Here is a 14,769-nt window from a genome sequence, read left to right on the forward strand (position 1 = left end):
ACAGTTTACCCCTCCAAACTGTGATATGCCAGACACAACAATTCCAATTATGATTTTAAAGAAATGTTAATCCAAAAAAGAGAAATGTTAATCCACACAGGCTACCAAAAATCTTGTAAACGCATTATATTTTTTTATGTACCTTTTTTTTTTAATGTTTATTTTTGAGAGAGAGAGAGAGTGTGAGCAGGGGAGGAGCAGAGAGGGTGGGAGACAAGAATCTGAAGCAGGCTTCAGGCTCTGAGCTGACAGCACAGAGCCCAATGTGGAATTTGAACCCACAAACTGTGAGATCATGACTTAAGCCAAAGTCAGATGCTTAACCAACCGAGCCACCCAGGCACCCCTATTTTTTTTATGTTTCTTATGAATGTATCTGAGCATAGGGGTTTTTTAAAAAATCTTTTTTTTTCTTATATCTAAAAAAACTTCACTAAAAACATGCCAAATTAGAAAATGTAGGAATATTAGGGGCGTCTGGGTGGCTCAGCTGGTTGGGTGTCCAACTTCGGCTCAGGTCATGATCTCACAGTTTGTGAATTCAAGCCCCGCATCTGGCTCTGTGCTGACAGCTCAGAGACTGGAGCCTGCTTTAGATTCTGTGTCTCTCTCTCTCTCTCTCTCCCTCTCTCTCTCTCTCTGCCCCTCTCCGCTAAAGGTCTGTGTTTCTCTGTCTCTAAAAATAAATAAACATTAAAAAAAATGTAGGAATATATTTTACCATAGTTTAGAATCCCATCAGATTGGTTGAATAATTAGCAATCTGAAATAAATAGTTTTTCCCTCTGAAAACACAGATTCAGTAGCCAGCTATATCACTGTAGTCCTGTGGTCAGAATACATGTTAGTATGAAAAATATGTTGTTTATCTGCTTTTTAAAAATTAATTTAAGTGTATTAATTAAGTATATTCAAAATTATATCTCAGTTGTAAATACTAAATGTTTTTAGTGTGATGTATTCGTTTTCATTATTTAATATTTAAAGTTCAGAAATTCAAATAAAGTTTTATTTGAAAGAATATATAGTTGTACAGACAGAAGCAGTATGTCAGCTATTGTGCTTTTACACTAAAACCACTTGTTATTTGAAATTAGTTGAGAATTTTCATACTCAGATGTGGTCTTTCACTCAGATTAAAAAAAAAAGTTTTGCTTAGAAACCTATCTTTAGTGCTAGCTGATAGTCCACATTTATTACAAAAAGAGTTACTTAAAAGCATATCTAAGGAAAACTGTAATTAAAGTAGCTGATTTATTTTTTTCAAAATTTTGTATTAATACCTGAAACTTTAGAGAAAAAAAAGAAATGAACTAAGACAGAAGGTTGCATATGGTTTCTCATAGATATAATTCTTCAAAATTTTTTCCAAAGTTGGTGATATTTCCGATATTTTAACAAACCAGTGCATGTAGATTAAATATGCTAAATGTACTATTTTTACTTGAGTGAGAATTTCTAAAGATTTTCCAGTGCGATGAAATGTAACTTCCTGAGCATTGTACTTTGTATAAGTTAGACTAACATTTCAGAGCTCGGAAATCCCAGGACATTATTTCTTCCTAACAAGTACCTTCCTGAATATTCCCTTAACCCTGATGCCTAAGGGGCTTTTTTCTTCCATGAAACCAGAACAAGAACAGAAGGCTTTGTGGTTCCTGTGGATGTTTTTGACTCCTCTCTTGACCCGTCCATTAAGAGTTTAACATCAGTTCTTGAAAAATGCCACATTTCTTTACTTTTATCCTAGGAAGGAAGTATACTGAGGCTTTGAAATGGTACCACTTTCTTTTCTCGTCATGTTACATATGATTTCTAAGTCTTACTTGATCTTGTTTGGAATGAGCAGTATGTGTGTGTGCACGTTTCTGTGCGTTGTGTCCACGTTTCCCTGTATCATTTCTTTCAGAAGTGGAGAATTTTGCCATGCAGCTTTTAGCTCTGGGAAAAGTTTATCTGCCACTGCCTCATCAGTGATCCACTTCTGGAATAACATGACTGGCCTTAAAAATTAGTAGTGTAGTCAAACCTCCCAGAAGCCTTTAAGGAAGTTGTGAAGAACGAGACTCAAATTTGAGAATGTTGGGTCCTGAGGGGCTTTCCCATCTAGCAAAGTCTAAGATATGGTGTCTCAGCTCTATAACCAAGCATTCCCTATTAAAAGCAATATTTTTAAAGCTTTTGGGGTGAAGGGATATCTGAGCCATCCAAGGACAGCCTCAGATGGGGTGTTTTTTGGATTTCTGCCAATGAATCCCTTCAACGCTCAGTATGCCCTGTTAATAGGGTGAGAGCATCTTCTGCTGCCCTTTAGAGCTCTGTTATATTGTCTGTCCTCTGCATTTATGTATCCTGTAATGGAGGACTCAAGACACAAAGACCTTTTATATATTTTTCACATTGTGGAGGTATTTTCTCTATGTATTGTACACACACACACACACATACTTTATATATGAACATTTCCTTCTAAGTCTTTCTCTTAATTAACTTGAAGGGGATTTTGAACATAGAGAATATCTTCAGTCCTGTTCGATCTCTTTTTGATAAAGGAAAAAACCTGTGTGGTAAGGAATAGCATGAAACAGGAGTCCATATCTTTTAGTAAAATAGCCAAAGCCACAGAAAATCCTGCCCATTTTTTAACATATCAACACAACAGCTGTTCATATTTTTAAGCTTTCAGATGTCATCACATGGTGAAGCCAAAGCTTTCAGTAGCATTTCTTCTATGGGGAAAACTGCTGACAATCGTTTTATTGGTGCTAAAAGGAAAATCAAATAAGGAGGCTAGCACAGATTTTATTTGGGTACAACTGAGCTCTTGAAAGTCTGAGTCAAAAATACCCAACTCTAAGGGCTTTTCCAGGGCCTCCAGGTTAATATAGAAGGGGCTTACAAAGATTTTCCATTAGACTGTGTTTTCAGTACCGTGTTTAATTTCCAGATGTGTTCTACCCTTTTTATAATTAATAGTGCGTTGTGCTGTCTATCATGCGCCCCAGGTGTGTTGTCAGGGACATGGCGAAGCCTGCTGCCTGCAAAACACCAAGAAATGCTGAAAACCAGCCCCACCAACCTACACCGTGAGTATGGCATTAGTTTTATTGACTGAAAATGTCGTCTCTTACACAGATCACTGGTTACGGATTTATTAATTCACATTGCATGTGGGAGTAAGATACTCTGACTACTCGTGTATGTGTAATAAAAAGGCTATATTGAATCAGATAAAATTATCTGGAAACATGAGCTCTGTATTAAGTACCTTTGTTAAGTGATGTTTCTAATGCCATATTGGAAGCATAAAACTAATTAGAGGAAAGGGACACACTTTTAGGGGTTCCAGGGTGGCAGAAATTCTGTACCTTTTGGATTTAGAATGTGTGTGAGCTGGAGCCTAGGCTTTTAGGGACATAGGAAGGCAAGGTGCAGACAGGGAAGGAGCCTGCAAGTAAGGGAGGTAGTCCACTACCCACCCTCACCGTATTACTTAAAGGCACGGACAATCTAAAAGAGCAGATTGTCCATCTAGTTTCATTTTTATTATTGCGAACTCAAGTGTAGATATTAGTGAAGAGTTAAATGACCAACACAAAAGGGAAGCAGGAAGTAGAGAGGAAGCCAAATAAGTAAATTCTGAGTTGTGAACATGGATTTTGATGAGATAAAATGTCAATAGCTTTAAAATTCTGCAGAGTAACAGGATATATTCAGTCTTCTGAATAGAATTATGCTTTTAGTAAGAAAAATTAAACATTCCCTTAACATGTCTCAGCAGCGGCAATACTCTGCAGAACAACCATTACAGCCAAGTAGTTACTATTGGTTTTTATCAAACACCTTTGAAGAAATGTGTCCTAAGAGTGATTTTCTATAGATTTCTTTAGCTGAGAAGTCTTTGAAGTAAACCAAAATAAAGTGATAAAATTGTAAAGAATAAGAAGATACATAAATTTTTGTTTAATTCTGTTGCTATGACAAGTTTGTATTAACATTGGCAAAGACTAAAATTAAATAAAACATTTAAATGCTTATAGTTTATATATTACATTCAGTCACAAATCATTTAAAATATTGGTGTTTTAGGAAAGGAAATTTTGGTGAATAAATTTCAAGAGGCCCAATAGATCAATTATAGATTTTATCTCAATAAGTATGCTTGAATATCACCTTCTACATTTAATCAGTACTTTTCAAGGAATAAAAATAATTTGGATTTAAATGTAGTAAAACACGACTTGTTTTGAAATTGTACATTGAAAAAAAGTTGGAAGAAGTACTCTTAATGATATTGCCATGTTTTTTTTTTTTTCTATAAATGTTTCTGCTTTAAAGCCATTTTCCTGCTGATGGAACTTTCCTTCAGAATTCATGGAAGCTTATGAGCCCTGCTTCCTATCTTATGTTCTAGGCATTACAAAATGTTTTACTTTATATTAGGATTATATTAGAACTCAAGCTATTCCTTGGAAAGTTCTTTGGGGAATTAATATTGATTTTATTTATTTATTTATTTTTTAAAAATGTTTATTTATTTTCGAGACAGAGAGAGACAGAGCATGAACGGGGGAGGGTCAGAGAGAGAGGGAGACACAGAATCTGAAGCAGGCTCCAGGCTCTGAGCTGTCAGCACAGAGCCTGACATGGGGCTCGAACTCACAAACCATGAGATCATGACCTGAGCCGAAGTCGGACGCTTAACCGACTGAGCCACCCAGGCGCCCCTAATATTGATTTTAAAATGTTATATTCCACATATTGAGGTTCCATTTTAATAGATCCTACTCATTTTAATGTCTGTTTTAAATTGGAATTATTAGATACATAACAGCAATTGTTGTACTTCCCAACAAGATTTTAGATAATTTTCTTTACTTTGTTTTTAGTTTCCGTAGACTTAAGAGTTGTAGAAATCCACCCTAATTTATCTTTCACCTAGTGGAACTTTCCTGGTGGTCCTTCTGAGTATAGTAGCCAAGAAGAAGCAACTGTAGTCCCTTTGAATCCTCTATTTTGACAACCTCTTTGTTTACCTGAACTTTTCAAATTAAAATAGTGAACCTCTCTTTAGGTAAATTGAACAATTTAAAGTTTGCAACCCATTCCTTATCCTGCTGATTCTCTGTAGCGTGTTTGTAATTTGAGCTCTCCATATCCACACCTGTGTCTATATCTAGGTTGATAAGAAAAGGCAATAATAAACAGTGGGGAGGGGCAGGGAGATTAAGGATGGCTTTAGCCTGCAGGTGAGTGTTTTTAAATTTGTGAGTCACTACCTATCACTGGATCTGAAAATCAATAAAAGCTACTTTTTTGTTTGTTTGTTTTAATTTGAATGGAATAGAAGAGATTAGAAAAATCCAAGAAAGCATCCTAGGTTAATATTATAGGATGAATTTAGATTTCTGTGTATGATAACTGGGTAAAAATATAAAATTTAATACACACTATAGTTATAAGGATGCACTAATGGGTTTTAATTGGGAGAGTGGCTTAGTCAGATTTGCATTATATGTATGTGTGTAGGTATATAAAATATGTATTACTTTGACAGAAGTGAGAAAAATGGAATATGAATGTGATGTGGACAAAACTAGGAATAAGCAAATCAATTAACAGACAGTTGTAATAGTCCAAAGAAAGATAATGATAAACCTTTGACCTATAGGAGTGGCAGAAGGTGTGGGAAGGAAACATTTCAAGAGCTGAGTAAGGAGTCACATTGGCATGCTTGATTGTCAATTGAATATGGTTTTGTAAAGAAAGAATTTAGAGGGACTATCATATCAATTGTTTGGTAATTAAGGGCCACTGACTGAAAAGTAGAATTAAAGAAGCTAAGTAGGTCTAGGTAGGTAAGCTGTGAGGAGTTTGGATTTTGATATAATGATTTTGTGGTACTTGTGCTATAGGTCTATAGGTCCAAGAAATAGTTGGATATATGAACCTGAAATAGTTAAATGGAAAAGTAGATGACATCACCAAAATATATATAGTTACAAGAAAATAGCATAGAGAGCCCTAGGTAAAATTAGTGCATAATGAATGGGTAAAGGAAAAGGATCCCATGACTCAGCTGAGAAATAAAGAAATAGAAGAACCAGAAGCCAAGGTAGTAGAGGGGCTCAAGGGGAATCTCCAGTAGTATCAAATACAGTAGAAAATCAGTTAATAACTTCAGAGATAAAAAAAATATCCTTTGAATTGTCCATATAGAAGTAAGTCATTGGTGGCATTTGTTATAGCAGTTTTAATATATACGTGGGTGGAAATACTCTATTTCAATAGTTGTGAGAAGGAAATGAGAAGTCAGGAAAGGAAGTGGTGATTGTACATGACTTTTTCAAAATGCTTGATTGTGTAGGAAAAGAGTGGTAGGTAGACAGGAAGTAGGGTGGCTATACTTATGTTACTTGGTGCATTCTATTTTGCAAGTCTAGATTGATGGATACACATATCAATATACTTTATATTTTTGATAACTGTGTATAAACTATCCAAAGATTCTTTTTTAGTTATTAGTAAAATGTCACTTAGTCATATTTTAGACATGCTACATAAGTTGTCATCACTTAATCAAAGTAATAAATGTATCAAAAACAATGGTGAAGTTCAACAAATTGAGTCCCTCAAGTGTAAGTATAAATGAGACAGAATGCCTGTCTCTTATTAAGGGTTTTCTCTCAAGTTGGAGGTGGCAGTTACATAATCAAATAAATTATAATACTACAGGATGAGTGCAATATGTTAAAAAATGATTTATTCTGTTTGGGGTTGTTGGGGTCAAGGAAGGATTTAAGAGCCTGCAATAGTTAATATGGATTTTGAAAGATGGATAGTCCAGTAAGTAGGCAGTTTTGGAATACAGTTTTCCAGACGGAGAGAACAGTTGCCCAAGGCCCAAAACACCAGGTGGTGCTGGGGTAATTTAAAACATGTGCTCAATACTGGAACCTGAGCACATGTGTGTATATGTATTTGTGTGTTATGTGTTTGTGTGGGTGGATAGGAATTCATATGTGTAGGGGTGAGTGTGGGTTTTGTGTGTAAAAGAGAAGACAGAAAGGAGGTAGGAAGTGGTGCATCAGAATCTCTGGAGAACAGGACATTTGTCTAACTTGGAAAAGTAATTAAGTAATTGTGCCTTCTCTTAGGTTTTATTTTTAATACTGTATTTTGAAATTTGACATACCATTATGGGGTTTTGAGTTTTTCAAAGTAATTATGGAATTAAAAAGTCTGAGGAACTCTTGTGTATACATCAATATCTGTCCTAGTTGTTAGCAGGAATAAATAGGAGAGATAGAAGGTAGGGCAGATTTGAGGAAATTTTCCAGGTAGTATAATTAGAGTATAGTGATTCATTAGATGTAGTAATAAAACAAAGATGAGAGGAGATAACTCACTTTAGTTCAAGAGATTAGGTGAATGTGATAAAATTAAGACGAGAGTTAATTTAGGCATGAAAGCAAGTTTAGATTTAGCATTAGACTTATGTATTAGTAGACAAAGATCTCTCCAATTGAAACATTCAGAAGACAGTAGGCTATTCGTATCTCAAACTCAGGAGAGGGTTAGATGAGATATACTAATTTGTGAGCAATTACTTTATAATAAAAACCATTAGGACAACTGAAATAGCATGGAGAGAAAGTATAGAGTTGGAAGGAAAGACTGCAATCAGCAGTGTAGAGGGTATCAACTGTACTGCAACAAAGAGCAGAGGAATTAAGTAAATTATGAAAGATCATGCAAGAACAAACTTGTCCCAGTTTTCCTGGCACTATCCATGCTTTAGTACCGAAAGTCCCATGTCCTGGAAATCCCCCAAACTTACCCCCCAGTCCTTGGAAAATTGGAATGGTTGGTCACACTAGAACTGAAGTTGGAATTTGCAAGTAAAAATCCAGAAAATGAGGGTATAAAGGGAAATGTACAAAGGGAAAAAAATGCTTAGACAATGTTTGTGTTATCAGGTGCAAGGTGACATTATCAGGAATAAGTTGAATCCGTAGAGGTACATGTATCATAATTCAGTCTTTCTTGTTTTGCTTTGTCTTTGTTGGTGATTGCCTACTTTTTAAAATGAACATATAATTCACATACCATATATACAATTCACCTTTCAAGGTGTGCAATTTAGTTGTTTTCACAAAATTGTGCAATTGTCACTTCTTTGTAATTTGAGAACCTTTGATCATCCCAAAAAAGAAACCTACTATCCATTAGTAGTCATTTTCCTATTCTCTTTAAATCTCAGTTCCTAGCATTTCTCAATGGATTTGCCCCTTCTGGAAATTTCATATAAATGGAATCATACGATATATGGACTATTTATGACTGGCTTTACCATTTAGCATGATATTTTCAAGATTCATCCATGTTATACATGTGTCAATACTTCATTTTTCTTATTGCCAAATAATACTCCTTTGTATGTATACACCACATTTTTGTTTATCCGACCATCATTTAAGTGGACCTTTGGATTGTTTCCAATATTTAAGCTATTATGTATAAAGCTGCTCTTAACATTTATGTATAATTTTTTGAGTAGACATATATTTTCAGTTCTCTTGAGTATAAACCTATGAATGAAATTGCTGAGTCATGTGGCAGCTGTATGTGTGCATTTTTTAGGAATTGTCAAACTGGATTTCAAATCAGCTACACCATTTTACGTTGCTACCAGCAATGTAAAAGAATTCCAATTTCTCTACATCTTTGCCAACACTTGAGCTTGTTAGTCTTTTTTGTTATAGCCATTCTTGTGAGTGTGAATTGTATGAATGGGTTATCTTATTGTGATTTTGATTTGATTTCTATAATGAATAATGATGTTGAATATCTTTTCATGTGCTCATTGATTGTATTTCGCTTCTTTGGAGAAATGTTGATCAAAATCCTTTGTCCATTTTTAATTGAGTTATTTGTCTTTATTGAGTTGTAAGAGTTCTTTATATGTAATGGATACCACATCCTCATCAGATAAATGATTTGCAAATATTTTCTCCCATTTAGTGAGCTGTCTTTTTATTTTCTTGATAGTACCTTGAAGCACAGGTTTTTAATTTGATGAAGTTCAAGTGATCTATCTTTCCTTTAGTTACTCATGCTTTTGTTGTTATAGCTAAGAAACTATTGTGAAATCCCAAACTCCTTCTTCTTAGGGTTTTATAGATTCAGTTCTTATATTTAGGTCTTTAATCCATTTTGAGTTACTTTTTGTATATGGTGTGAGGTAAGGATCCAATTTCATTCTCTGGTACATTGGATATCTAGTTGTCAAAAAGTGGTTATAGCAGACATACATATCTTGTTCCTTATCCTAGGAAGAAAGCCTTAATTTCCCTATTTTTTTTTAATTTTAAATGTTTGTTTATTTCTGAGAGAGAGAGTGAGACAAAGCGTGAGCGGGGGAGAGCCAGAGAGAGGGAGACACAGAATCGGAAGCAGGCTCCAGGCTCTGAGCCATCAGTCCAGAGCCCGACGCGGGGCTTGAACTCACAGACCGCGAGATCATGACCTGAGCCAAAGTTGGACACCCAACCGACTGAGCTACCCAGGCGCCCCTTAATTTCCCTATTAAATATGATGTTAGTTGTGGAGTGTCAGTAGATGTTTTTTTTAAATTAGGTTTTGGAAGTTTCTTTCCATTTCTAGTATGTCGAGTGTTCATGTCATAAAAGGATATTGGATTTTCTCAAACGCTTTTTCTGCATTTATTGAGATGGTAATGTGCTTTTTGTCCTTTATTTTATTAACATGGTGTACTGCTTTGATTTTCATATGTTGAACCAATCTTGCATTACTGGGATAAATCCTATTTGGTTACCCATTTTACATATTTCTTTATTTGATTTGCTATTATTTTGGATGATTTTTGTGTATATATTTATAACTAATATTGGTTTATAGTTTTCCTGTGATTTCTTTGTCTGATTTTGGTATCAGGGTAACAGTGATCTCAGAATGAATTTAGAAGTATTCCCTATTATTTCATTTAGAAAGAGTTTGTGAAAGATTACTGTAAATTTTTTTCAGATGTTTCAGAATTTACCAGTGAAACCATCAGCTTCTGTGAAAGCTAATGGGAAGCTATTTGATTACTTAAATTCTGTTTTATTTGAACATTTATAATGATTCTTATAAATGTGTATGAAATCCTCACATCTTCAGAAAAGCTCATATTCAAAAGTCAATTCTATATAACCCTTGAACCATTCATGATTTGGGATTATTGACACTTGTGATTTCTAGTTCCTAGAAAATAAATTTAACTCTGTTGTGTGTATGCGTGTGTGTGTTCACATGTATGACCAATTTCATCATATAAAAATTACCAGTGTAACCTCAGAGTCTGGGTTCAGTATAGTTAAGGAATCAATCAGAAGGTGAGATTCTTTGGTTTGGATTTCTCTGATTACATTTGGAAAAAAAAATGAGAAATTGGTTTTGGTATGAGTTTGTTTTTGTTTTTCTTTTTGTTTTTTACTTTAAAAAATTTGTTACTCATATGTTTGTAAGTTCTGTAATTAATTATCAATTTAATTTATTTAACAAAAAATGGATTTAGGTTCTAGGTAAAAATTCAAATTACTGAGTCTCAGGATTTTATTTTGCTATTTTGTTTTTGTTTTTTCTACTTCTTCTTTTCTAGAAATGATCTCTCTATGCAGTGGTAATTCATATCCTGGACTGGATCATTGAGCACCATCTGCATTGAAGCTTTTGACATGGACATGTGTGTCACACATACTCTTTTTTTCCCCCTTCTTCACAGTTTCAGATGAGTCAGCCTTGAATTGACAGGGAGGCTATATCCACACTTTTTTAATAGGCATACTTTTTCAGATCTCAAGGGCATGTTTTTTTTCAGCAATGACAATCTTTGTTCAGATTAATTGTAACACAGGGACTTCTGAGGACCAACATGTATGGGATCAGAATGAATATAATCATGTAAATGTGGTAGCTTATATTTAACCTAATTTTAAAATAGTGCCTTGGGATTAAAAAATATAATGAGGAAAATATATATTAATATATATGCTTTTCCCATAATTTATGTTAAATATACATATATCTTTATATTTGATTATGTCTTTTCTCATTTAAAATCACATATCTAACATCAACATTATATCATATACTAATTAACAGAGTAAACAGAAGCATGTCTCTGAAATTATAAACAGTTGGACAGAAGCCCATGTCCCTATGTCAGTATGCCTTTAAGCTCTGCATACCAGACATGAACTTCAGGCTGTGTATATTAAATGCCTAGAATTCTGTCTTGCCGTAGTAGTGGATTGCAGAGGTTCCATGGATAATGTCGAAAATTGGGCAGCCCACTGGCAGACTGTCTACCACCCCAGATACAACACCATCATGAATACAGTGATTCTTCTCAAAAACCTGGGAGAGGCCCTGTGAATGCTGGAATCTAGCCTGCTTTTCCTGGTTGACCTGCTCTTGCCCCTCTGCACCTCCTGGGCCATGTGGCATTCTCTGTTCCTGAAGCTTAGCAGATATTGTACTCAGCCTTTTCCAAATTCTCTTAAATTCTCAGTTCAGGTGTGGTCTATTCCTTCAGTAGATACCAGTTAAATCAGCTTTGGAAGAGAAGGTAGCATTGAGGAGAGGGGAAGTAAACTTCTTCAACTGATAGAGATTGTGCAGTAGGTGAAGCAGTTTGCTGCTTGCTTTCCAATGAGTCAGGCTGTTCATTCTTCTTTCAACAAATATTTATGTAGTTTGTACTGTGTGTAGAGCCCAGTGCCAGGCACTGGATATGATGATGGATAAAGTAGAGTCCTTGTCCTTGTAGAACTTAAGAGTGTGGGAGGAGAGAATCTAAACAAAAACACAGTTTATAAAACTCTTCATTTTTAACACGAGCCTAAACTGAATCTATGTAGTGTTAGAGAACTACACAGGGGAAACTATTTAGAGAGCATGTTCAAGGAAGACACTGAGAAGAGATGATATTTAGGGAGAGATTTGAAAGATGAGGAGTCAGCCTTGTGAAGAGCCAGCAGAAGGGAATTCCGGGCAGAGAGGATGGTATGTGCAGTGCATCTTAAATGGAAACCAGTGTAGCCTGGTTAGGAGACTAAAAGAAGGCAGAAAAATGTGAGGAGGAGGGTAACAGATGAGACTGATGAGATAAGCAAGAGTTACATCTTAGAGACCTCTCAGATCTCCAGATTTTATGTAAAACTATTGAAAAGGCCTTGAAGCAGTTCGAAGAAAGGAGATTCATGATCCAAGGTAGTGTGACAAGTGGGTTGGACGAGGATAAAAGAACCTTAGGAGGCAGTTGTGGTGGTTTAGGCAAAACATAATGGTGGCTTGGACTCTGCTGGTGGCAATAGAGATGAAGCAAGTGGAATTAAATTGGTTTGGTGAAGTTTAGTGGAATTTAATGAAGTTTTAGAAGCAGTGAAAGACAAAAGGAACTTCTGGTGTATAGTGAAGGGAGGGGGCTCCAGGTTATATGTGTAATCTCAATAATAGATTGAAAACATTGAATGCATAATGTGCAGGAACATGTTTTCTCATAAAATCTTAGCATCGTATTATGTATACAAACACATCTTAAATGGCATATATAAGTGAAAAATTTAGAAATCTCAGTTGTATTACTTTAGGTAAATTTGTATAGAATTTCAAATATTGATGGTAAATAATGATAAAAAGTAAAATTGAGTAAAAATTGAAACATGATTAGACTTTGCCATTTTAAATGTTCTTTGTGATTTTTTTTCACTCTGATAATCTGTTGGGAAAGATTTAATAATTTTGTAGGTGTTCTACACTACAGGAAATAAATATTCTAACATATATACTAGATAAAAATATTGCTCCTTTTTTGAAAAATATCTCATTTTTGAGTAAAACTCAGTCAAGAAGAAAGGGAATATTTTCATATTCAAAGGATCTTTTAGCTATATATTTTATCATGAATGAAAATATTATTCAGAGATAAGAAGCCTCTTCTCTACTGTTTTAAGCCATATGTTTACATTAAAATGTGATGAGTTTTATTTTTTTGCAGTTTTTTTTTTTGCATATACAATAAAAAGCGTTCATTGTTACAGTCTATATTTCTACTACCACCTATAGTAGGGATCATACTGAGCGGGTAATATTAAAAAGATAAAAGTTCCAAAAAAATATGTTTTTGTCCTTTAGAATAAAGTCGGTACAGCCAGTATCTTGGAAATGGAGAATACTAGGGATGCTGACATTTCCAATTCATGGTTATAATTAGGAAGTGACAGATTTTTTTTTAAATTGTGTGGCTTTCATAGTCTTCATTCTCTATATGATTTTGTGGTTTATGCAAATCATTCTATGCCAGTTCATTGAATCTTATAAAGCCCCTCTTTCTGCTGTAACTATTTTAAGATAATATTGTTTTCATCTCTGTCTGAATGCTCCCCGAAGAAGGTGCCTTCTTCAACTTCTTGGGTATTAAAAAAGTTTAGTTCCGTAAGAGTAGACCCATAGTGGTTTTATATGTAATAGTTATTTTTCATGGATCTTAATTAATCATAAATTACTTTCACCAGTTACCCCTTGTTGACTGAACTAGGTCCTCTGTTAATGATGCTCTGAACAGTTTTTATTTTGGTGACTCTAACCTTGGAGAACCTTGCCCATTGTATGCTATCTAGGTCTTTTGTTCCTATGAATAGAGGGGGTTTTAGCTAAAAGCAATTTGTTTCCTCCTGTATGGAGCATCTGACTAGAATCCTATTTTTTTATTATCTTGTTGATCCTATCAGGAAGCAATTAGGGTCACCTTTACCTTAGGCCTAGGGCCAGCCCCAAGCAACTAGCTCAATGGATCTTTATCTTTTCAGCTTTCTTTGGCCAATCTTAGACCATGTGATATTTGATATTGATATTTTAAGGACATTTTCTGAAACACTAAGGCTGTTTCCTGAAACACTAGAAGCCTAAGCAGACTTTTGTTTGAGTTCATTTAACGTCAGCTTTAACTCAAGTCACATGGTATGAGCAAAAACTGAGTTTGATGATCAGTGCTCTTGGCCTGTATATGGCAGACTCTTAAGACATGAACTTTGATAGTAAATTGTCCCAGGGTCACTCAGCAGGAAAGAGGCAGATCTAGGTCTAAATCCAGGTATCTGGATTCATAGTATAGGATGGATTCACAATATCCAGATGATCTACATTATGATTAAGAGGAATTTTGCAATTCTTCAGTAAATAGTAAATCCTAGCATTCAGGGTTTGAACCAAATATTTTTAGTTCTTGCTCTGGTACTCACTTGCTGGGTGACATTAGCCAAGTTGTTTACCCTCTTAAATCTTAGTTTTCTCCTCTGGAAAATAGGAAGAAAATTGTTTCTAGTTATCTCATGGGAGTTTTTGAGGATGAAATGAGATAAAGTACAGAAGAGAATTGTGTATAAAGTACTGTATAAATATTATTCACATATTCTGAAGTAGCAGTGTGGGGGGATGCCTGGGTGGCTCAGTCATTTAAGCATCCCACTCTTGATTTCTGACAGGTCATGATCTCATGGTTCGTGGGTTTGAGCCCCATGTCAGGCTCCACACTGACAGTGCCTAGCCTGCTTGAGATTCTCTCTCTCCCCCTCTCTTTCTGCTCCTCCCTGGCTTGAGCACACACTTGCTCACTGTCTCTCTCTCAAAATAAATAAACTTACAAAAAATAAGGCAGCAGTGAACAGTCTGTACATAATTTATTATTTTGTCCATTTAACAAAT

At 35.0% G+C, this 14,769-nt stretch overlaps 1 protein-coding gene across 3 annotated transcripts in view; it reads left to right on the forward strand.

Annotated features, from left to right (window-relative positions):
* LOC125166162 (regulating synaptic membrane exocytosis protein 1-like) overlaps positions 1 to 14,769 on the forward strand; it is a 202,846-nt gene that overhangs the window by 77,145 nt on the left and 110,932 nt on the right. For 2 of the 3 annotated variants that reach the window (XM_047859908.1, XM_047859909.1), the window contains exon 2: positions 3,006 to 3,086. The exons of the other annotated variant lie outside the window; for it this stretch is intronic. In XM_047859908.1, coding sequence (XP_047715864.1) covers positions 3,006 to 3,086 — 81 coding nt within the window. The remainder of the gene's footprint in view (positions 1 to 3,005; positions 3,087 to 14,769) is intronic. 3 annotated transcript variants of the gene reach the window in all.

This window comes from Prionailurus viverrinus, chromosome B2 (assembly GCF_022837055.1).
Source record: "Prionailurus viverrinus isolate Anna chromosome B2, UM_Priviv_1.0, whole genome shotgun sequence".
NCBI classification, from domain to species: Eukaryota; Metazoa; Chordata; class Mammalia; order Carnivora; family Felidae; genus Prionailurus; species Prionailurus viverrinus.